This window comes from Chiloscyllium punctatum, chromosome 7 (assembly GCF_047496795.1).
Source record: "Chiloscyllium punctatum isolate Juve2018m chromosome 7, sChiPun1.3, whole genome shotgun sequence".
Classification (NCBI taxonomy): Eukaryota; Metazoa; Chordata; class Chondrichthyes; order Orectolobiformes; family Hemiscylliidae; genus Chiloscyllium; species Chiloscyllium punctatum.
In genome coordinates, this window is record NC_092745.1 from 69,339,828 (window position 1) to 69,362,299 (window position 22,472).

The 22,472-nt window shown below is 41.0% G+C and overlaps 1 protein-coding gene across 6 annotated transcripts in view; it reads right to left on the reverse strand.

The window, feature by feature from the left end:
• Positions 1-11,033: 11,033 nt before the first annotated feature.
• nos1apa (nitric oxide synthase 1 (neuronal) adaptor protein a) overlaps positions 11,034-22,472 on the reverse strand; it is a 389,677-nt gene continuing 378,238 nt past the window's right edge. For 4 of the 6 annotated variants that reach the window (XM_072573930.1, XM_072573929.1, XM_072573932.1 and 1 more), the window contains 2 exons: positions 20,711-21,044; positions 11,037-13,833 (listed from right to left, as the gene is read on the reverse strand). In XM_072573930.1, coding sequence (XP_072430031.1) covers positions 13,272-13,833; positions 20,711-21,044 — 896 coding nt within the window. In that variant the 3' untranslated portion in view covers positions 11,037-13,271. Of the gene's footprint in view, positions 13,834-20,710; positions 21,045-22,472 lie in introns of all 6 variants that reach the window. The other 2 variants (XM_072573931.1, XM_072573933.1) reach the window with 2 other exon arrangements.

Here is a 22,472-nt window from a genome sequence, read left to right on the forward strand (position 1 = left end):
AGCACTCCAGCTGCCCCTTCCTCACAGGAGAGGGCAGTGTCTGAGGTATCCAGCTGGAGGAGAAACCACACATACAGCCCCCTCAGGGGTCTCCTCTTAGGGCACTCCAGAGGTGGGCTATCCCCTCAGACCCTTGGAAGTTCACATCATGCAGGGTCCACCTAGCATTTCTGGCACATCCAGGGGTCGCCAGGGATTATGGAGCCCGCAGCTCCGTGTCCTCTCTGGGTTGTGTTTAATGTTGTTTCCGTATAAAAGGCCTCACGTCCCTCACAGACTGACCCACGTACCCAGCCCACTCCAGATGTCGTCACAGCCATTTTCTTTCCCACTGCGCACTTTCGATTTCCAGCACGATGTACAGTGAGTGCTCCTCTGCCTCTATGTGTCAGTGAGATCCTCAACATCCAAATTGCCTTCCTGATTGACCTTACTGTGACTCCCATCTGCTTCACACCTCCCCAGGTCCCCACCAAATTTATCTACATGAACCTGGACCAGCCCACATTCACCATCAACCCCACAATAGCCGCTGGCATAGAAGAGCGTACACTGATGCTGCTGAAGCCAGGATGCTCCTGACAGTAGATGAACCCCCTCCCAAGTTCTGCTTGACCCCCCTTCCCATTCGTGCTTTCTCATATGTTCTCTATTGAAGATACTGTTGTCCCCACTTTACAATGATCATCTTTCTATTCCCCAAGTCTGCAGTGCCAACCCTGAAAAATAATTTGCTGAGTGTCCTAACCTTCCCCACCACTAAACACCCCCTCACCCCATCCTGTTAGTTTCTGTCAGTGGAATGGCTTGTTACTGTATATCTGTTTGAACATGTTAGCCCTAAGCCCCTAGACTGGATGCTATGGGGGCCAATAAAACTGGCTGTGACCCACTCCCAGAATTGCCACTGTGCCCTGCAGTACTTTAGACTAGCCTCATTTTATTTTGTAAAATGAATAGTCTTTATTTGTAGTTATATTAACTATTAAGCCATCATTTTTTACAACTACTTGTGGTTTCCCAATCCTAATTTAAACTATTACCTTAGTTAGAGAGAGAGAAAAAAAAGCATTTATAGAACACACCAACCAAACACATACCTGCTCAGCTAATTAATCCCTCGAGCCCTCTTAGTTCTTGCTGTGTCCCAGCCTCTCTCTTGGTTCACTCTTTGTTCTCCAAAAGATCAGAAGCAGATCTTCCCTTACTGCACGGAATTCCCACAGTTAGCAAATTCCAGTCACAAAGCCTGTTGCAGCAGGACTCTGACGAGCTGGACTTTGTGTGACTTACATCTCTAACTTTTGTTTCCAATTTATACACCAGTAATTACCAGTCCCAAACGTCACCTTTCTATGAAACTTCATCTCAAGGTTTTTTTAAAGGCTCCCGGTTTTGATTATTTCTGCATGATTAGACTTTTACCCATCGCCATTTTAAAAAGTGGAAGGACACAAGTATCAAAGGAACCACGTGTTGAAGTAATCAAATTACAGTAATATTATTCTGCCTAGACAAGTAATCCCTTGTACACTAAGCAGGAGCTGACTGTAAGTTGAGTGCTTCCATTATCGAAGACAAAAACATAAGAGCATGAAACGCCCTCAGACTTGCCAAGCATGCTCTAACAGTCAACAAGGTCATGGTTGATCTTTAACCTCTATTCAACTTTGCTGTCAATCTCCACTTCTCTGGATTCTTGTCAAGTCCAAAGAACTATCCATTTCAGCTTTCAGTATACTTGTTTGAGCATCCACAACTTGTAGGATTAAAAGTATAGAATTTCAAAGATTGATTATGCCTCATTTCATTGTGAAATGAATTATCCCCTTTCCTGAGTCTATGCCTGTTCATGCTAGACTGTCCAATTAGAGGAAACAGCCTCTCAGTAGCTAATCATTAAAACTACCTCAGGATCTGATGTGTTTTCAATGAGACCACCTCTTAACCCTCAAACTCCAGGATAGTCAGGACAACAATCTCAACTACTGGGCAAGTTCTATGATTAATTGGGAGACACATCCCAATGATTATATGCCAAAAAAAAGGCAAAGTTCAGAATGATGAGAATCCCCAGTAATATCACAGATGCACGATGTAGCCCCAATACATTTAATTGTTATTTGGTCCAAATTTCAGCAACACATTTAACCTGCAAATTCAGATTTCAAACTCTTGCACTAGATAAAGCTGCCGTGTGAAAAAAATGAAGAGAAGGCAATCAATGAACCTATAATAAGTGACATCCAACAGCACGTCCTCAAGTATAAAAGCAAAGAGCTATGGATTCAGACTTCCTGTAATGAAAACAGAGAATGTTTCAAGTCCGTGCATCACCCAATTCTGATGAACAGATCACTCTTTCACTTTCCACAGGGACTGCTTGATCTGACTTCTAGTCTTCCCTGTTCCTATCTTAGGTCTAAGAGGTGTCTCAAGTTTCTTTAAAATTGTGCCTGTAAGCCAACATTAGGACGCAGTAATTCTACTACGTTTGCATATACCTCAACAAAATATACAGGATTGCTATGCTCAATTTCATTAAATACAATCGATTGTACATTATTCCTTTTCTTGCAGGATCATCTACATTCAAAATGTGTTTCTCCAGAAATTCAAGGGTCACTTTATAATGACAATTAAACAACAATTCCACTGCATTCAGTTGACAGGAATCTGATCACCTTCAGATATTTTCTGAACAAGTTTGACTTGCGCATTTAGATGTTGAAAAATAGATCAATACAAAGCAAAAGCAAAAGAATTTCATGTGTTAACTCAGAACTGCCACTGAGGGGCAGGAGAAACACAATCTACTGGCTTTCTTTTGTACCAACAGCATGTTTTATCATCAGCCGAGATATCGGGAGGACAGGATTAACCACCAATAATTGTTTCAATAAATCACCTTCATCGATATCTTTGAAAGAACTAAGCTCTCACATAGGACTTGCAGTAATATAACATTTGGGAAGGAGCCTTCAGCAAGACTTGTTAAAGTGATTCGTTCATGCAGTGCTTAATGCTGAAAGGTCATTTATTTTAATTATCATAATTGTTGAATAAACCAGACCAAAGACTGCATCCATTAAACAATCTGATACATTATGTAAAATTATTTCTTTGGTAAAAAAATAATGCATTGATAAACAAGGATGAAGAGGGCAATCATTAGATTTGAAAGCAATGTTTTATGGCTCCAAAATGATTCTCCTCTACATACATCAGCACTTCTAACAGGATATATGCCAGGCAGCAGCTTGTTAAAGGGGTCACTCCCTGTACATTTCACATTTGCTGGAAATCTGCAGATTGGATAGGTCTTGTACTACCGAGAGTCGTGAACGCACTCCAGTCTGTCATGTGAACCAGCCTTCTATTCAGCCTTCCTGAAGAAGGGCTCATGCCCGAAACGTCGATTTTCCTGCTCCTTGGATGCTGCCTGACTGGCTGCGCTTTTCCAGCAACACATTTTCAGCTCTGATCTCCAGCATCTGCAGTCCTCATTTTTTCCATCTATTGACTCCATCTATACTTCCCACTGCCTCGGTAAAGCAACCAACAAGACCCCTCCCACATCGGTTATACTCTCTTCCACCCTCTTCCTTTGGGCAGAAGATACAAATGTTTGATTACATGTACAAATAGATTCAAGAACAGCTTCTTCCTTTGATTTGATTTATTGTAGTCATGTGTACCTAAGTACAGTGAAAAGCAGTATGGGCAGCTCTTAGCAGACAAGGACATACGGATCATAGGGTGCTTAGACAAAGTGAGGCATACACTACAAGGAGGTGCACAAAGCAAGATTGACATTTTTGAAGTTGGAGAGTTCATTTGGCTGTTTAATGATGGCAGGGAAGAAGCTATTCTTGAACCTGTTGGTGCATGTGTTCAAGTTTCTGTATGCTTCTGCCTGATGAAAGAGATTGGAAGAGAGCATTACCAGCGTGGGAGGGGTCTTTGATGATGGTGGCAGCCTTTCCACAGTAACAAGAAATGTAAATGGAGTCAATGGATGGGAGGTTGACTTTGGTGATGGTCTAGGCTGTGCACACCACCTTTCTTACTGTCCTAGGCAGAGCAGTTGCCATACCAGGCCATTATGGACCTGGATAGAACGCTTTCTGTGGTATATCTGTAAAAGTTGGTTTACAACATGCTGAATTTCCAAAGGTGTCTGAGGAGGAAGAGGTGTTGTTGTGGCTTCTTGACTGTCCCCGCTGTTTTCAGACTTCAAAACTGACTTCTCAAATATTAATCCTGATATCTCGCTCTGCATCTTTTCTACGGCTGCACTCTGTACCAGTACCCTGATGCATTTTGTATGGCACGATCTGCCTGTATAGCATGCAAAACAACACTTTTCATTGTATCTTGGTGATTAGTCTAGAAAGTTGATTTGCTTCAAAGTTTGTGAGAAGATTTGTAGCTCGGGTGCTCGTTGTTGCGGTTCTGTTTGCCGAGCTGGGAATTTGTGTTGCAGACGTTTTGTCCCCTGTTTAGGTGACATCCTCAGTGCTTGGGAGCCTCCTGTGAAGCGCTTTTCTGATGTTTCCTCCGGCATTTATAGTGATTTGTATCTGCCACTTCTGGTTGTCAGTTCCAGCTGTCCGCTGCAGTGGTCGGTATATTGGGTCCAGGTTGATGTGCTTGTTGATTGAATCTGTGGATGAGTTCCATGCCTCTAGGAATTCCCTGGCTGTTCTCTGTTTGGCTTGTCCTATAATAGTTGTGTTGTCCCAGTCAAACTCATGTTGCTTGTCATCTGTGTGTGTGACTACTAAGGATAGCTGGTCGTGTCGTTTCGTGGTTAGTTGGTGTTCATGGATGCGGATCGTTAGCTGTCTTCCTGTTTGTCCTATGTAGTGTTTTGTGCAGTCCTTGCATGGGAATTTGTACACTATATTGGTTTTGCTCATGCTGGGTATCGGGTCCTTCGTCCTGGTGAGTTGTTGTCTGAGAGTGGCTGTTGGTTTGTGTGCTGTTATGAGTCCTAGTGGTCGTAGTAGTCTGGCTTTCAGTTTGGAAATGTTCTTGATTTATGGTAACGTGGCTAGTCCTTTGGGTTGTGGCATGTCCTCATTCCATTGTCTTTCCCTTAGGTATCTGGTGATGAAATTGCGGGGGTATCCGTTTTTGGCGAATACATTGTAGAGGTGTTCTTCCTCTTTTTGCAGTTCTGGTGTGCTGCAGTGTGTTGTAGCCCTTTTGAACAGTGTCTTGATGCAACTTCTCTTGCGTGCATTGGGGTGGTTGCTTTCGTAATTCAGGACTTGGTCTGTGTGTGTGGCTTTCCTGTAAACCTTTGTGGTGAATTCTCTGTTCGGTGCTCTCTGTACCATCACGTCTAGGAATGGGAGTTGGTTGTCCTTTTCTTCCTCTCTAGTGAATCGGATTCCTGTGAGTGTGGCGTTGATGATCCAGTGTATGTTCTCTATTTCTGTGTTTTTAATGATTACAAAGATGTCATCCACATAACTGGCCCAGAGTTTGGGTTGAATTTGCAGTAATACTGTTTGTTCTAATCTTTGCATTACCGCTTCTGCTATGAGTCCAGAGATGGGTGAGCCCATGGGTGAGCCGTTGATTTGTTCATATTTTAGGTTGTTGAATGTGAAGTGTATTGTGAGGCACAGGTCCAGTAGTTTGAGTATGCAGTCTTTGTTGATCGGTTCACCGTCTTGTTGTCTGTTCTGTATGTCCAGCAGGTTGGCTATCGTTTCTCTGGCTAGGGATTTGTTGATAGAGGTGAACAGTGCCGTTACATCGAATGAGACCATGGTTTCACATTCAACAACCAAATATATGAACAAATCAAATAGCACACAAACCAACAGCCACTCTCAGACAACAACTCACCAGGTCACACCCATGGGCTCACCCATCTCTGGACTCATAGCAGAAGCGGTAATGCAAACATTAGAACAAACAGTATTACCGCAAATTCAACCCAAATTCTGGGTCAGATATGTGGATGACACCTTTCTAATAATTAAAAACACAGAAATAGAGAACACACACTGAATCATCAATGCCACACTCTCAGGAATCAGATTCACTAGAGAGGAAGAAAAGGACAACCAACTCCCATTCCTTGACGTGATGGTACAGAGAACACCGAACGGAGAATTCACCACAAAGGTTTACAGGAAAGACACACACACAGGCCAAGTCCTGAACTACGAAAGCAACCACCCCAACACACACAAAAGAAGTTGCATCAAGACACTGTTCAAAAGGGCCACAACACACTGCAGTACACCAGAACTGCAAAAAGAGGAAGAACACCTCTACAATGTATTCGCCAAAAACGGATACCCTCGCAATTTCATCACCAGATGCCTAAGGGAAAGACAATGGAATGAGGACATGCCACAATCCAAAGGACTAGCCACGTTACCATACATCAAGAACATTTCTGAACTGACAGCCAGACTACCAAGACCACTAGGACTCATAACAGCACACAAACCAACAGGCACTCTCAGACAACAACTCACCAGGACAAAGGACCCGATACCCAGTATGAGCAAAACCAATATAGTGTACAAAATCGCATACAAGGACTGCACAAAACACTACATAGGACAAACAGGGAGACAGCTAACGATCCGCATCCATGAACACCAACTAGCCACGAAACAACACGACCAGCTATCCTTAGTAGCTACACACGCAGATGACAAGCAACATGAGTTTGACTGGGACAACACGACTATTATAGGACAAGCCAAACAGAGAACAGCCAGGGAATTCCTAGAGGCATGGCACTCATCCACAGATTCAATCAATAAGCACATCGACCTGGACCCAATATACCAGCCCCTGCAGCGGACAACTGGAACTGACAACCAGAAGCGGCAGATACAAATCACTATAAATGCTGGAGGAAACATCACAGAAGTGCTTCATAGGAGGCTCCCAAGCACTGAGGATGTCACCTAGACAGGGGACGAAACGTCTGCAACACAGATTCCCAGTTGATTTGCTTCCATTGCTGCCAGTTTGCAGCCTTACTCGCCAATCGCCACTCTCCCAGAACATTGCACCACCAAACAGCACTAAGTGAAATAGCTCTCCCTCCCCTTCATGACATTATTTCATGGAATGATCAAATGCTTACAAATTAGTTGCTGGTTGATTTCTTCTTGCTGTTGTTAGGTTTATACAAATGTTTGCATGCTCTCTATTGTTGCTTCAAGTTTTAATTTCAGCGAGTAAGGTTGCAGGGCGTAGAGTCATAGAGATGTACAGCACAGAAACAGACCCTTCAGTCCAACTCGTCCATGCCGACCTGATATCCTAAATTAATCTAGTCCCACTTGCCAACACTTGGCCATATCCCTCTAAACACTTCTAATTCATTTACACATACAGATGCCTTTTAAATTTGTAACTGTACCTTCCTCTGGCAGCTCATTCCATACACGCACCACCCTCTGTATGAAAAAGTTACTCCTTAGCTCCCTTTTATATCTTTCCCCTCCAACCCTAAACCCATGCCCTCTACTAGAGTTCTGGATGACTCCACCCTGGGACAAACATTTTAATAGCTTTAAGGTGATCCCAAATGGGAGTGCTCAGTTGCTTGGGAGAATAAGGAGAGACCACATAGGGCAGGGAGAGCTGCTGGAACAGGAATAAAGAGTTGGAGAATGGGAGATTGTAACTTATGCAGCCCCTTTCTGCCTGGCTCAGAAATGTAGAACTAATTCAAGTGAGTTTTCAATAATCTCAACCCCCTTCCTTATTCAGCAACAGTCCCATAGTCCTTACTATTCCTTGGTCACTGATCATCACATTGTCAACATGACCATGAAACAGAAGTAAAAGCCTACAAAAAAAATGTTCAAAATATTAATACATTTAAATTATGCCACACTGCCTGTAGTCTTAAAGTGAACACATTTATACAAACCCTTATTGCAGACCTGGAAAATCGATGGTCGTCAGGCAACATTCAGCTTCTGGGATTATCTAATCCTTTTGGCAGATATAATGGGGGAAAACACACAACTAGACTGTTTAAGACAGCAATTTAGGTCAATAAATGGGAATGTCTGTTGGAAACATTGCGAATGTATAACTGTTCCTTGTGTCTGGCTGATTTGTGTCAGGAATTACAACAGAAGTATATTGCAGATCCAAAAGGAATGGTCAACAAAAACAATTGCAGATAATGTGGAGTTGACTGATGATCAGAGGCCAGAGGCAAGCTTGTCCTAGGAACTGTATGTGGGGCCACCAAATTGCAGATGATGGGTACACATGAAAAAAGCAGCAAGAGTAGCACCCGGTCAGTGTACCTTCTAGAATACTTGCATTTTGGCAGGCAAATAATTTCAGAACTTCAACTTACTTAGGTTTTAATACTCTTTTTGAAAGGTCAAGTCTATTGTACTTTAGTTTTGTTTGTGTATGTTTTTTAATACTCTCAGAAGCTGATACTTTCTAAGGTCTGGTACTATGGTGTATGCAGTCCAGGATTTAAACCTCAAAGCATCAAGTGTACATCGGCAAAGTGAGATATCAAAAAGCACCTTCACCACAGAAGATTATATGTCTATAATCTAGTCTTCTCTCTCCACAGCTCCATCTCCACCTAATATTTATCCACTCACCCCATCCCATCTTCACCACTTAAGGTTGAACACATTTTCTTTAATCTTTAGAGTCTATGTTTTGATTCATGTTTCTGTTTTAAGATGGTGCCAGACAGCAGTGACACTATACACCAGTTTTCACCATATTTTGGAACAAAGTACACATGACAATAAAAAAATGTAATCAAATATTTACAAACAAAATTTGTGCTCACTCTCTCAACTGTTTACATTAAAAATTTCTAAAAGCTTATTTAGAATGGCAGCAGGGTGTAGAATTTCAGTGAAACGGGGAGATGAGAAACACTGAGGTTTTCTCTTTAGCACAGACAGTTAAGGGGAGATCTCATTGAGGTGTTCCAAATCATCAAGTGTATCAGAAGAACTTTCCTCTTTGTTACCCAGATAGAGTGCAAGAAATCAAGACATCACCAACCTCACAAAATGAAACTAAGAATGGGCGACAGCTGCGGGCCATGAACCATCCATTTGTCATGAAAGAATAAAAAGATTGATGACCATTGCACTGAGATGGAAGGTTTTTGTCAAAAACATCAGAGGGGAATGGATTTGTGGACCCAGCAAATAAAGTTTGATGTACAATTTTGTTGGTCACCACCTACTGCAAATCCCAAAGGAGAGGACTAAAAATCTCCGCAACCGATATCGGTTTAATATTTTGAGATGGATATCCCAGTCATTTAGTTTCTTACGAAATTAAATAAAAAGTTGAAAAGCTACCTTCTGTTCCCGTCACAGGTACAGTTAAGGTTTTGATTTTCAGAGGAAGGATGATGAATATAATAGAAAGTGAAGAATGTGTGGATTGAAGTTTAGGAACCTGTTTCCTAGCAGGGAGGTTATTAAATGACATATCTGGGGACTGGAGATAGAGAGGCAACACTCTAACACAGGAGCTTGTCTGGCACCTGTCCCATCACATTTGCTTTCTCTTTGTTATCACTGTTTTTATTTTCTTAGTGATCCCCAATTGCTTTGGGCAAAACAAAATAAAAATTCTGCAGATGTAGGAAATCTGATATAAAGACACAAAACCTGGAAATACTTAGCTGGACTGGCATCTGAGGAGAGAGAAACGATTGTGACACTACACTTCAATAGCATTGCAAAGATAGGTCTGTAGGGGCTCACAAGCAACTTGGTTATAGCCATCATTTAACTTTTAAGAAGTTGGAGCGTGCCTCTCCCTTGGGGTCAGATTTTCCCTCACTCACCTGTTATGGTACCCTACCCTCAGAACGTGCAGCCTCAAACTGCAGCACTCCTGCGTCCATCTTCAACATTGTTCATCCTTGAAAACAACATGGGCTTACTGCCCATGTTACAGTATAAAACAATAATTACCACCCACAAAGTAATGACACCACACCAATGCTAGAGGGAGAAAAGTGCCAAATAATACATTCAGCATTTTCCTATTACATTATAATTTCACCAATATAACCATAACTCGGGACACAATCATTCATTTCCTGGCAACAGTGATATAAAACACTCAAATATCAATAATCCCATCGAAACAAAATTAACCCGAAACAGAAAACATACCTGTTTTTCACCGATATAGTCAAACTGCACAGAAACCAACCTTTCATACCAACCCGTCCATGCAGACCAGACATCCCAACCTGACCTAGTCCTATTTGCCAGCACTTGTCCCACAACCCTCTAAACTCTTTCTGTTCATATACCCGTCTAGATGCCTTTTAAATGTTGTAATTGTACCAGTCTCCACCACCTCCTCTGGCAGCTCAATACATACACGCATCACCCTCTGCGTGAAAACGTTACCCCTCAGGTTCTTTTTAAAGATTTCCCGTCTTACCTTAAACCTAGGCCCACTAGTTTTGAACTCCCCAAGCTAATAAAAAGACCTTGGCTATTCATGCTATACATGTCCCTCATGACTTTATAAACCTCTATAAGGCCACCCTTCGACCTACGATGCTTCAGGGAAAAAAACCCAGACTATTCAGCCTCCCCTTCTAGCTCAAATCCTCCAACCTTTGTACTCCTTCAAAGGCAACATCCTTGTAAATCTTTTCTGCACCCTCTCAAGTTTTACAACATCCTTCCTATAGAAGGCAACCAGAATTGTATGCAGTTTTCTAAAAGTGGCCTCACCAATGTCCTGTACAGCTGTAACAACATCACGTTCCAACTCCTATCTCAATATTCTGGCCAATGAAGGCAAGCGTGGCAAATGCCAATCTATCCACCCACATCAAAATAAATAATTAATAGACAACTTTAATTATTTTTTATATTGATAAACAAACTTGACTACATAGTCAAGATTAGAATGCAAGCCATACACTGGGTAGATCTTATCGAATAGCAGGAGGACATTCAGTCCAATTACTCCCATTCCTTTCGAGTATATATTCAATTCTCTTTCACAATAAATCCAGTAACAATTTCGTTGGCTTTAGAGCCAGAAACCGGACACTGCACTTTTAAAGGCTCCTCAGAACTTGTGACATTCCTCCTGGAAGCAATGAACATCACAGCAACACCGACAAAAAGCTGATCATTTTTTATGAAAATTCTTGCCAACAGTTCCAAATGAATCGATTTTTTTAATGTAATCTAAAACGTCTTAGTACAGCATAAAACGTTTACTCAATTAAAAGAAATTTAATGAATGATTTTTTCCATACTCTCTTCCACAGGTGCAGTCTGTCTAGTTACACAATATAAATGCATATGGCAGTGAATTACAAAGAACGTGGGCTTGCAAACTCTCAGTGGCATACTAATCTGAGCAAATCAACACTGGAATGAAAAACATATATCAAAGCATTACACGAAAAGAGGAACTGCAAACACCTACATTAAAATTTGAAAGGAAACCACAAAACATTGTGAATTCATTTTTAAGGATTTCAGTATATAAAATAATGCATACAAATGCTAAAGATTTGAAGTGTTAACATTTGCATTTGAATAAAGCAATATTTATGAAAATGCAATCAAAGTTTGAGATCATTTCTACAAATATCAGTAGATTATACTTTTTCAGAAGTCTGACATGGGTTGGCAGATAACTGTACCAAGGCTAATCCCCTAACCTCCCACCTTTTCTACTTTAAGCTGTGAATAATGAATATAATTGACATTAAAACAAGAACAAAATCTTTCCCTCGCAGAGCAACAGTCTATGCAGTGTGGGTTTTAACATTTAACCATAAGCGCGGATGTGCTAAAACTCACAATGAATACATAATTGCCTTTTCATCCCTGTCGTCTTAATTAGCAAATACAAAGTGGGCTATGATGTGGGGGTTGGAAGAGGTACAGGCATGGTGATGGAGAGGAATTGCCTTATTCTGTTACTCAAAATGTAGCAAAATTTCAGTAAGAAGTAATTAAAATAAACAGTAAAAGTAAAATTTGTCTTCACTGAAATACCTTTGGAAATAATCCCTTTCTAGACTGGAAATCTGGACAGCAGCACAATGTAAGCTAGTCTGAGGGTGCAGTCAATTAGAAGGGGGAGCAGCTATCTGATGAACAGACAATTGGCAAGTAAGAGAATCGTGATGTCTTTAAATAATCCACTTCCTAAAACAGGATAAGCTTCTTCAAACAGATTATTAAGGCAATATCTAGACTGATTAATAAAATTATGCACTTTATAAAGATTCATTCGATTTAGTCAGTGATGCAGTAATATTAAACTAAAATAAATTCTTTTTTCCCTAAAAAACTACATTACTTTTCATTTTAAAATTACAATTCACTGTATACTCCTTGCATACAGTTTCCCTTGTCTAGATTTTAAGATTCCAGTACTTTGTTTTTGCAAATATTCTGCATAGGACTCCCAAAAGAGTGTTATTTTCACTTGATTTTGCAGTCAGTTTGTAAAAACCATTTGTATGAAAGAATAGTTCATGAGGTGTTAACAAAACAAGATTTCACCATGGCAATGTTCCAAGCGCACATGGCTTGATTCAGGCACTTAATTTTGCTTTGCATATGGTGAAAGGTTATTAGTCACTTTGGTGAACAGCTAGAACTGTATCTGGATTTGTTGAGTTTTATATCATTAAACATCGATAAACCTAGGCCTTGAGATTACATTGCAAGATTGGAGGTATGAATGGTTGATGGGTTGGTCCAAACTTGGTCTCTCTGCTATTTTAGCAGAGGGTTTAACTTGTTTAAAATAAATAGGTTAACTGTGCTGTTAAATATAGGACAGAAGTAGTTACAGCAAATGCAAAAACCATTTGTGCTCAATTGTAAGTTCAAGGCCCAGTTCCATAAACTCCCTGCATTCTACTCTAGCCATCTCACAAGGTTTCAAGTATATATTGGACAATTTACTTTCTGAAAGGGGCATCACTGATTAAAGCTGTCCTATGATAAAGAGTAAAGTTAGCTTATCAGACCATTTATACCTCCAGCTCAAAGTCGGACTGCTGTCCAGTAAAGGAGGCCCACACCATTAATTGTATGCCCTTCATTTATGACACCAAACTCCATGGGGCAGAAATGAACTTCAGAAGCACAAAGGTGTGAAACTTCAGAATAGGCTAAAAGCACATGACAATGAGTTTTTTCCCTTTTGAAACCACTCAATTGCATGGCATTCTGCAGATCCAGTTTTAATCAGTGAACCAAGATCTCCAGAGCTACCTAGTCAAATGACAGCAAATCTGGATGGGGCTCCTCATTTTCAACACTTGAGCATCGTTGCCGTGGCACTCCAGAGTCTTCAGAGTCATTCCCTAAAAGGTCATCTTCACTAATGCTGATTCGCAAGCAAGCCTTGTCTGGATGTGGGGAAGACGCCATGCGCTTCTCATGACCAGTTGGTTTGAGTTTAACATCCACAGGCTCTTTGTTTAGAAGGTCAGGAACAGAAAGGGCAGGCTTGGCCATGTCCGCTACACTTTCCAGTGTGCTGCAAAGCTCACTCTCCAGTTTGGCCTCGGCAGTGTGTTCAGAAGTTAAGTTCTCCATGTTGATCATCAGCGCAGTTTTGACACAGTCGGTCGTACTTTCAGCTATCCCAGTCTTTCGCAGTGCTGCTTCTACAGAGCTTACTGTGGCTGCATCCGAACCCTCAGTGCTATTGTTAACCACTGGCACCGATGATATCATCATGTCCTGAGTAGTCTTCAAAGCTCGAGGTGTCCTCTTTTTAACCGTCGGTGGTGGCGGCTCTAACCGAGGGAAGGTGTCCGAAACGTCTTGTCTGCAATTAAAGAAACAGTGCTGAGGTTAGTGTCTGAAACCTTTCTAAAATGTGCGTCAGGCAGCGTATAAAGACGTTCGGACACCTAAGCGGATTCAGTTTCTCTTCTCTACTCACCAAAATCCCTCATTAATGAGATTGCTCACACTTTCTCTAACCCTTTCAAACTAACTAAAGTTTAGAAGCACTGTAATCTGGGAGGACAGTGACAAGGGGTGGACAGGTGAAGGTCAATGCAGAAAAGTGAGAGGTGATGCATCTTGGTAGAAAGACCATGGAGAATACAAACCACAAGGTATTAGACTAAAGGATGTGCAGGAACAGGAAACACTGACTGTATATGTGCATGATTCATTAAGGGTGGCAGGATTGGTTGAGGGAGCATTTAATAAAGCATACAGTGTCCTCAATTTTATTCATAGAAACAGAGTATAAGAACGAGGAGGCTATGCTGAACTTGTAAAAGACACTCGTTAGACCTAAGCTGGAGAGTTGTGTCTAGTTCTGGGTGCCATACTTAGAATGGATGTGAATAATTGGAGACAGTGTGCAGAAGAGTTTTATGAGAGAATGGTTCCGAAATGAGAAAATTCAGCTATGAAGACAGATTGGAGAAGTCAGGATTGTTGTCCTGGGAGAGGTGAAAGCCAGGAGGAGATTCAATCAAAGTTTTCAAATTCATGAGGGGGTCAGAATAGATTAGATAGAAAAAAAACTGTTCCCACTTGTAAAGCTTGGCGAAAGCACAGATTTAAAGCAATTTGCAAAAGAAGCAAATGTAATGTGAGAAATAACTTTTTCATGCAGTGAGTAGTGACAGACATTTTTAATCATCCTATTCAGACACGTTATAACACACCTCTGCAGCAGGTTAGAACTGAGTCCAGGCTGCTGGCCCTGAGGTGGGAACACTATCACTGTGCCACAAGACCCCTAGTGTGTAGTCATTGCCTGGAATGCACTGCCCAGAAGTGTTGGCGCAGATAGGTTCAACTGGGGCATTCAAGAGGACATCAGATGATTATTTGAATAGAAACAAGGTGAAGGGTGATGGGGAAAAGGCAGGAGATTGGCAAAAAGTCAAAATGTGCATTTTGAGAGCGATGCAGGTGTGATGGGCTGAATGGCCACCTTCTGAGTCTGAATTATGATTTTGTGAAAGCAACAGACAGAAAAAAAAAGATTCAGGCTAGCAAATGGGGGCTAGAAAGAAAAGGTGCTGCAACTCAAGCTCACTTCGAGTTCCAGTGGAACACTATGGCAGCCAAGAGCAGAAACAGGAGAGTGACATGGAAACCCATGAATGCTCAGGGTCACACTTCTGAACTGAATGCAGGAGATCCACAAAGTGGTTGCCCAGGACTTGTTCCGTCTTCCCAAAGTCGAGGATTCCATGTTGCAAAAATGTGATCACAATATGGCCTCCTCTATGTTGTGGAGGAGCCGCTGTTGGACTGGGGTGGACAAAGTTAAAAAAATCACACAACACCAGGTTATAGTCCAACAGGTTTATTTTGAAACACTAACTTTTGGAGCATTGCTCCTTCATCAGGTAATTGTGGAGCAGGACCAAAGACACAGAATTTATAGCAAAAGATTACAGTGTCATGCAACTGTAATGATATATTGAACAAACCTTAACAGCAAGCTCGGTTTGTTCAATATATCATTTCAGTTGCATGACACTGTAATTTTCTGCTATAAATTCTGTATCTTTTGGTCCTGCTCTACAGCTACCTGATGAAGGACAGCTCTTCAAAAGTTAGTGCTTCCAAATAAACCTGTTGGATTATAACCTGCTGGTGTCTGATTTTTAACTTTGTCCTCTATGTTGGAAAGACACAATGAAGACTGGGTGATGGCTTTACAGAACACCTCCGCTCAGTTCGCATCAGTGACCCCTGGGCTTCCAAATGCTTGTCACAGCAACATAAGTACATTTTTTAACAAACAGTTCTGGGTTTATCACCAGTTCCACATTGATGCCATTTGGTGTCACTGGGGAGCACTAGAGATTTACCTTGAAATGTATTGTTTTGGCATCAACAGTTTCTGCCAATCCTTCCACAGCCTGGGAAATGTTCCAATTCATCACACTTATTGATTGAAATTCCAAGAATCAGTATTTTAAGTCATCTACCATCAGAGGAATACATTTGGATTATTAATATTTAATCAGTTTGCAATGTTATGGTGTGGCTGCTGCAGTTTATTGTCCTCCTTTACCCTACTCCTTCCTTCAGTGACTTGTTCTTGACCTCTGCTGCTAGGCTCCAACTCAATGAAGGAAGAAAAACACCCTCCAGGCTCAGTGCCTTTGCTCCTGCTGGTTGTTTGCACATTCCAGCTGCAGCACTCTGTAGTTTTTTTCCTATCTCGGGCACTGTTATTGTTTCAGTAAAACTGCAGCTTCGATAGTCAAAGCTGAACTTCCTTGTTGTACCATTTTAAATAAAGTTTCGGTGATGCAAATGCTCCTGAATTACAAACTTTGAATGCAGAGGCTGGATCAATGGAGAGAAATGACTGCAAGAAGGAGAAGTAATTATTTATGATAGAATTTGTAGGTTTGTAGCTTTCGGATGTTAATGCAACTCTTTCATTGCATTACTCTCTTCAAACCATCTTTTGCTCTGATTTACAAGTAGATGCTTGGGGTTTAATTTGTAGGCATGTTAGTCTTACTGTGCTGGTTTACATGTTGACCCTTAAACTCCTGTTCCAAATGATTTCTACCTCTTTAAAACACTTATAAAAAAACAAGCTTTTTCTGACTGAGTAAATAGTCACTTGTCCAAATGTCTCTTTCCATGGCTTGTGTCAAATTTTATATAAATTCATTTGTGTACTGCATCCAGGTTAAAAGCAAATGATAATTACAGGTAGCTGCTCAAACCTACATAACACTGATCACTGCACTTTTGGATTTATTGTGTGTGAGACATGCTGTGAAAGGTGCTACATGGGTGGTATGTAAAGCAATATTGCCTTCAGCGGAGCACAATAGAATGGAAGTCAGTGCAATGCTGAAGTCACAATGATATGAGCTCAGGAGGTGGCTCTGTAAAATGAGTATAATTGCTGTGTATTTGACCATGAAATCCAGATGGAGGTACATTTACCAATCCCCCCAGCCCAGTGAATAACATTCAGTAAGAAATACCATGACTTCAGTGGCCATGCTTAACAGTTAAGATCAAAGTTAAACATACTGTCCTGGATTTGATGGATCAAATGCCACTCTACTGTGCTGAAATGATTCTATTTATTGACTTTATATCTGAGCTGACAAATAAGTTGCAAATTATATAAGAAACACTTGGTGATCATGATACAGAACTTTAAATGCACCTTCTCTTGTGTATCTGCATAAAATGCAATTTAGCACAATATTTCAGGAGAATACAATGAAGAATTATTTGCATTTAGATAGCACATTTCATGACCTCAGGGGATCCCAAAGCACTTTACAGTTAATAACATACTTTGGAAGTGTAGCCACTACAGAAACAGAAGAAACAATGTTCGGTTGCAATGGATGAGGAGCGAATCTGTCTGTCTGTAGGAGCAGGTGTCTCAGGAACAGTACAGAATGCAGTGTGCTCAGGCAGGTCAGTGCCATTTCATTCCATTACCCAGACCTTTGACAGACACAACAGGCTGTCACATCTTCCCCTCCAACTGAGTGGAAAGGGAACTGTGAACAGAGTGATGAGTACATTCAGTGATTTATGACCAGGTATTGACCTAATCCGTAAATCTGCCTTTGATGTGGCTGTGTGTAAAAGAAAAACTGATCTCAGTGCTTTTGCAGAACCAAAGCGTGCCACAGAAAAGCCCAACATAGGCGCCAGGGCAGTGAGATGAGCAATGCTATTATGCCATTCTGGAACTGTGGCAAACATAAGAAGTACTTTAATACAAACATGCTCAATCATTATATGAGCCTTTTTTTCGGTTCCAAGAAAAATGACTTAATAGTATTATTTAATACCTCTACTACTGATTTACTAGGAGGGTCATGTAGCAAATTCTTATTGCATTTATGTAAATGCTCAGAGGAATGTAGGTTTGTAAAATGTCAGTATTCTGAATACTTATTATTCCTTTATTTGCTGCACTGTGACACAAACAGCAAAGGAGGAGTGGTGCTTGCCTTAGTTTGGTGGCCCGATGCTGCCAAAGATAGCAGACACTTTCAGTGTAGCTCTTATTCTGTGTGACCATTGGTAACTACCTCCTATGTTGTGTGTATATAAAATTTCAGGGTGACATTGCTGTGCAGTACTGAGGGAGTGCTACATGGTTGGAGATTTCACATGTCCGAAGATGTGCAGGTTACGTGAACTGGCCATACTAAATCGCCCATTGTGTTCAGGTAAGTTAGGTGCATTAGTCAGGGGAAATGTAGAGTAATAGGGGAATGGGTCTGGGTAGGTTACTCTTCGGAGGGTCGATGTGGACTTGTTGGGCTTGTTTCACACTGTAAAGCAGAGGAAGTGGTGGAGGCTGGTACAATTGTAACATTTGAAAGGCATCTCCATGGATATGTGAATAGGAAGGGTTTGGTGGGATATGGGCCAGGTCCTGGCTGGTGGGACTAGATTGGGTTGGGATATCTGGTCGGCATGGACGAGTTGGACCAAAGGATCTGTTTCCGTGCTATACATCTCTATGACTCTATGGTTCTAAGTAATCCTGCGTCATGCAGCTGTGTTGTGCCTGAATGATTTTTATGTGTATTCTCCATTGAAGATGAGAGCCTTCTATAGGATGCAGTCATATAATATCTATAGCACTGAAAGGACAATGTGCCCGATTCATTAACATTGGGCTGATTGATTCACAACAGGCTCCTCTCACTCCTGTTCATCTAACCTTATCAGCTCAAAGCTATGCAATTAGGATTGAAGGTTATAGGTTCACAAGAAATTAAAGACCTCCGATGATAAGGCCATAATAACACTCGGAAGAAGCTCAGTGTCTTTTCTCAAAAGATATAAAGGCTGAAAGATAATGATGACCTTAAATGAAACCTTAGAGCTCAATTAGACTACTGTATAGAATAATGAGCTCCGTACACTAGGCATGAAGTCAATATTTATTATAAGTTGTAATCTAAATGTGTACTCTGCTAAAGTTTGACTGCAGGCTTGTACATAGCCTATGAGAAGCAAGTTGACAGACAGCACTCAGTGTATGCCAATGGGAGCCACCTTCATGACCAATGTTACACTTGGATATTATTTTCTCTTGACATTCCTATTATGGAGGGCCGTCTGTGTTTAGGCCTGGTGGACAAGATAATTGTGCTAGTATAATAATGGTACAGGCTCAATGAGATGGATAATTCTAACTTGTTTCTACTATTTGGACCAACCATTTTCCCCACTAATGATACTGTACTGCTCTCCTCTGAGGAATAGTTCCCTGGTCTGTCAATTAGGTCTAATTTTATTGCAGTACTCTAGCCATCATTTGAAGTTCCCCTTTGCTGTCCCCTTTACTTGGCCTCAAACTCTGCTGCTTGCTTTTAAATGTATTCTGACAGCTACTGATTTATACCTCCTATGACCCGTGTGATGATTACAAGAATGAAACCAAATTCTCAGGTCATTGGATTGGTAGCAAGTCAATGCCTCCCCCCATATTGAGAGAATGCAGCAGCCTCATGCTCTCTTCCACTTGCCCAACTGAAAGCTGAGGGAATAGGGCCGAGCACACAACGTCCTTAACGAGTCACTGTTCTCTGTACATGGGGAGCAATGCCAGGGATACTAAAGAGCCAGGGAACCTACAGCAAGGAACAACAAGAATTGTGCAGATATAAACTGGGGCCATGGAACATGGAAACGTATGGGAACATTCCAAAATCTGCAAAAATCACTTCTACATTTTTTACTTTTGAACGGCTGTGCCAGACATACCAATGCAATACTTTGCTGATCTAAAAAACATATCTGACAATACTGTTGCTTCAAGAGGTCCTGGTTTCTTTGAGAGACAGACTGAGGGCCAGGTAACAGGCAGTCTATGACAAGGCAAACAATTTGTAAAGCCTTGGGTTTCTTTTTTAAAAAGTTGTAACAATAGAAGCAGCCTGAATGGGTGGGGTCGAGCTCCCACAGAACCAGGGATTTTAGGTTTAGCTTTCAGTAGTTGCTGTTGGGTCTTGAAGCTATTTCTTCCCTCTCTCTATTACAGCCACAAGATGGTGGTGATGGTGGTGAGGGGGTGGGTGGGGGGGGGGGGGGGAGTGGGTATTCTCTGCTGGCTATGGGAGTTGTATTTGATACAATTTGTGTTCTGAATTTGCCTTTTGCGAAGGGTGTATTTATGGGATGTTATTATATTAGAACGGTTACTTAGTAATAGTTACTGTTTTCCAATAAAGTTATTCCAATTCCTCCTTTCTTTTGTCTGTTGTTGTAATTTGACTATAGTATATGAATAAATTGCATTTTGCTCAACATTGAGAGGCTTGACCAATTGAATTGCATCTGGAACACAGGACCTTACATTTACCTTTAACTTAAGGGTTAGGGTCTGGACTACCTTCTTAATATATTTTGAGGGGGGTCTAGTCTGGTCCATAACAATATTATAAGGAGGATCTAGATAAACATGTGATGCAGAAGGGACCAGAAGGCAATGAGGATGGAGTTAGATGAATCAGGATGGAAGAAAGGATTTAGTGTAGCAAAAAGACTGACACAAGCGAGTTGAACCGAATGGCCTATTTCTGCACTGTGACCTTTTGTCATCTCATATAGTTTACTAAGGAAACAGTCTGTAATGACCATCACATCCTTCAGCACATTCCCTTCATTGTGATCGGGATATTAATCCACATTGAGCCAGAAAAGGTTGGACTTACATTCCATTGTTGATCGTAGCTCCTTTGTCATCTTTGCCCACCACTGAAACAGCCCCCTCTGCGTTCTTGTTGACTTCTGTCACACCAAATTCCATTGTGGTGCTTTGCTCCTTTCTCCGAAGCAGGTCGTTGACCTTTGCCCCCATGGCCTTCCCCAAATTGAAGGCGCTCTTAAGATGCTGGCTGTTGATGCCTCCACTGCCCGACTTCCCGCCTGATTCAGCACCTATGGCTGTCGAGGAGCCTGCAAGGACTCCTTTGGTGGAGACGGTCTTGCCATGGTGATGTTTGGGGGTGGGAGCTGTGTTAGAATTCTCAAACATGCTTTGATCGACTGCCAAAGGAAATAAAGAAAAGTCAATAGCTTAATTCTTTCACCCAGTCAAACAACAAAGATTGTTACAAAGATCAATTCTTTTTAACAATTCATAGCAAGTGATTCGTTGTGTAACCACATGTGCATTGACCTGCAGTTTCCATCTCAGGCGAAGTCAGCAATCCATCTGCAAAGCACCCCAATATATCTACAGTACTAGTTTTTAAGCGTGTTTCAACCCCCCCACCCACCACCACCACCACTACCACTCTCTCAACCAATCTTCTATTTAAAGTAAGTTGTATTTTATTTAATGCAAAATCCACCCAGAGACTACACAATTAGGCAACCATTTTAGAAAATAGGTTCTAATTTTAAAAAACCTTAAGATAAATTCTTTGGTGTGTTTAAGACTGGCAAATTGTCACAGTTTGAGGAACGCTGCTGAAAATGGGCTTATCACAAAATAATGAGCATTCTCACTCTGTGCCTTATCTACTACCTGTGAGGAACTTAATTCTAAATTACTAAGGAAAATCAATTTTGGAGCATCCTCTTAGAGCTGTAAATTGGAACCAGCCAGGAAATCTTGCTACCCTGATTCATTTGAACTTAGGTCACAGTCATATTTATAGGCAAGTTAGTCTTCTGGTCAGTTGCCTTTTGTATAAACACAAAAGAGTCCAGATTTGCACTGGATGCAAACTTTACTTTAAATTCTGCTGACCGTTGCATTGTTTGATCAATTGAAAAAGATCTGGACCAACCTGGCGTAAAAAGCCTGGTCAATAGTTATCATTGGTAAGAGAATGAATTAAAATAAAAGTTTACAGACAGACAATGTGTTAAGAGGAAACAGCAGAAGTATCTTACCTGGAAAAGAAGAGCTCAGACAGCAACAGAAAGTAAGGGACAGCAATTCACAGCAAGAAAAGCATGATTAATTAGCAGTCAAAGATTCCTACACATTCAGTAATAATAATGGTTCATGTTACACAGATCTAATCACTACATACTGATATTTCGTGCTATATCTAACAGAAAAATTGTGATATTTTAAGAGACACACAATCAAACATTTGGCATATTTAATAAGCGCTCATCAGAATCAAGCAATCCAATATTTAAATATTTGCATTTTTCAGACCTGTCCCCACAATCAAAATTTGCAATAGTTACCTGAAGTGAGATTGCAATTGCAAAAAATTAAATGTACAGAATATTCATACAAGAATTTTCGAACAGTCATCAGCTTAATGAAAACACATATTGCTGGCATTATGATTAACATGGATCACAATGGCCCGTGACAATAAAATAATAAATGCATTCAAATTGAAAATTAGTGCCATTATATTTTCTAACCACTTTCTCATAAACTAAACAGAGGTAGAGAAAGGGATGAGGTTCTGCAGAGAATATTGGAAACTAGGCAGGAAGTTAAAA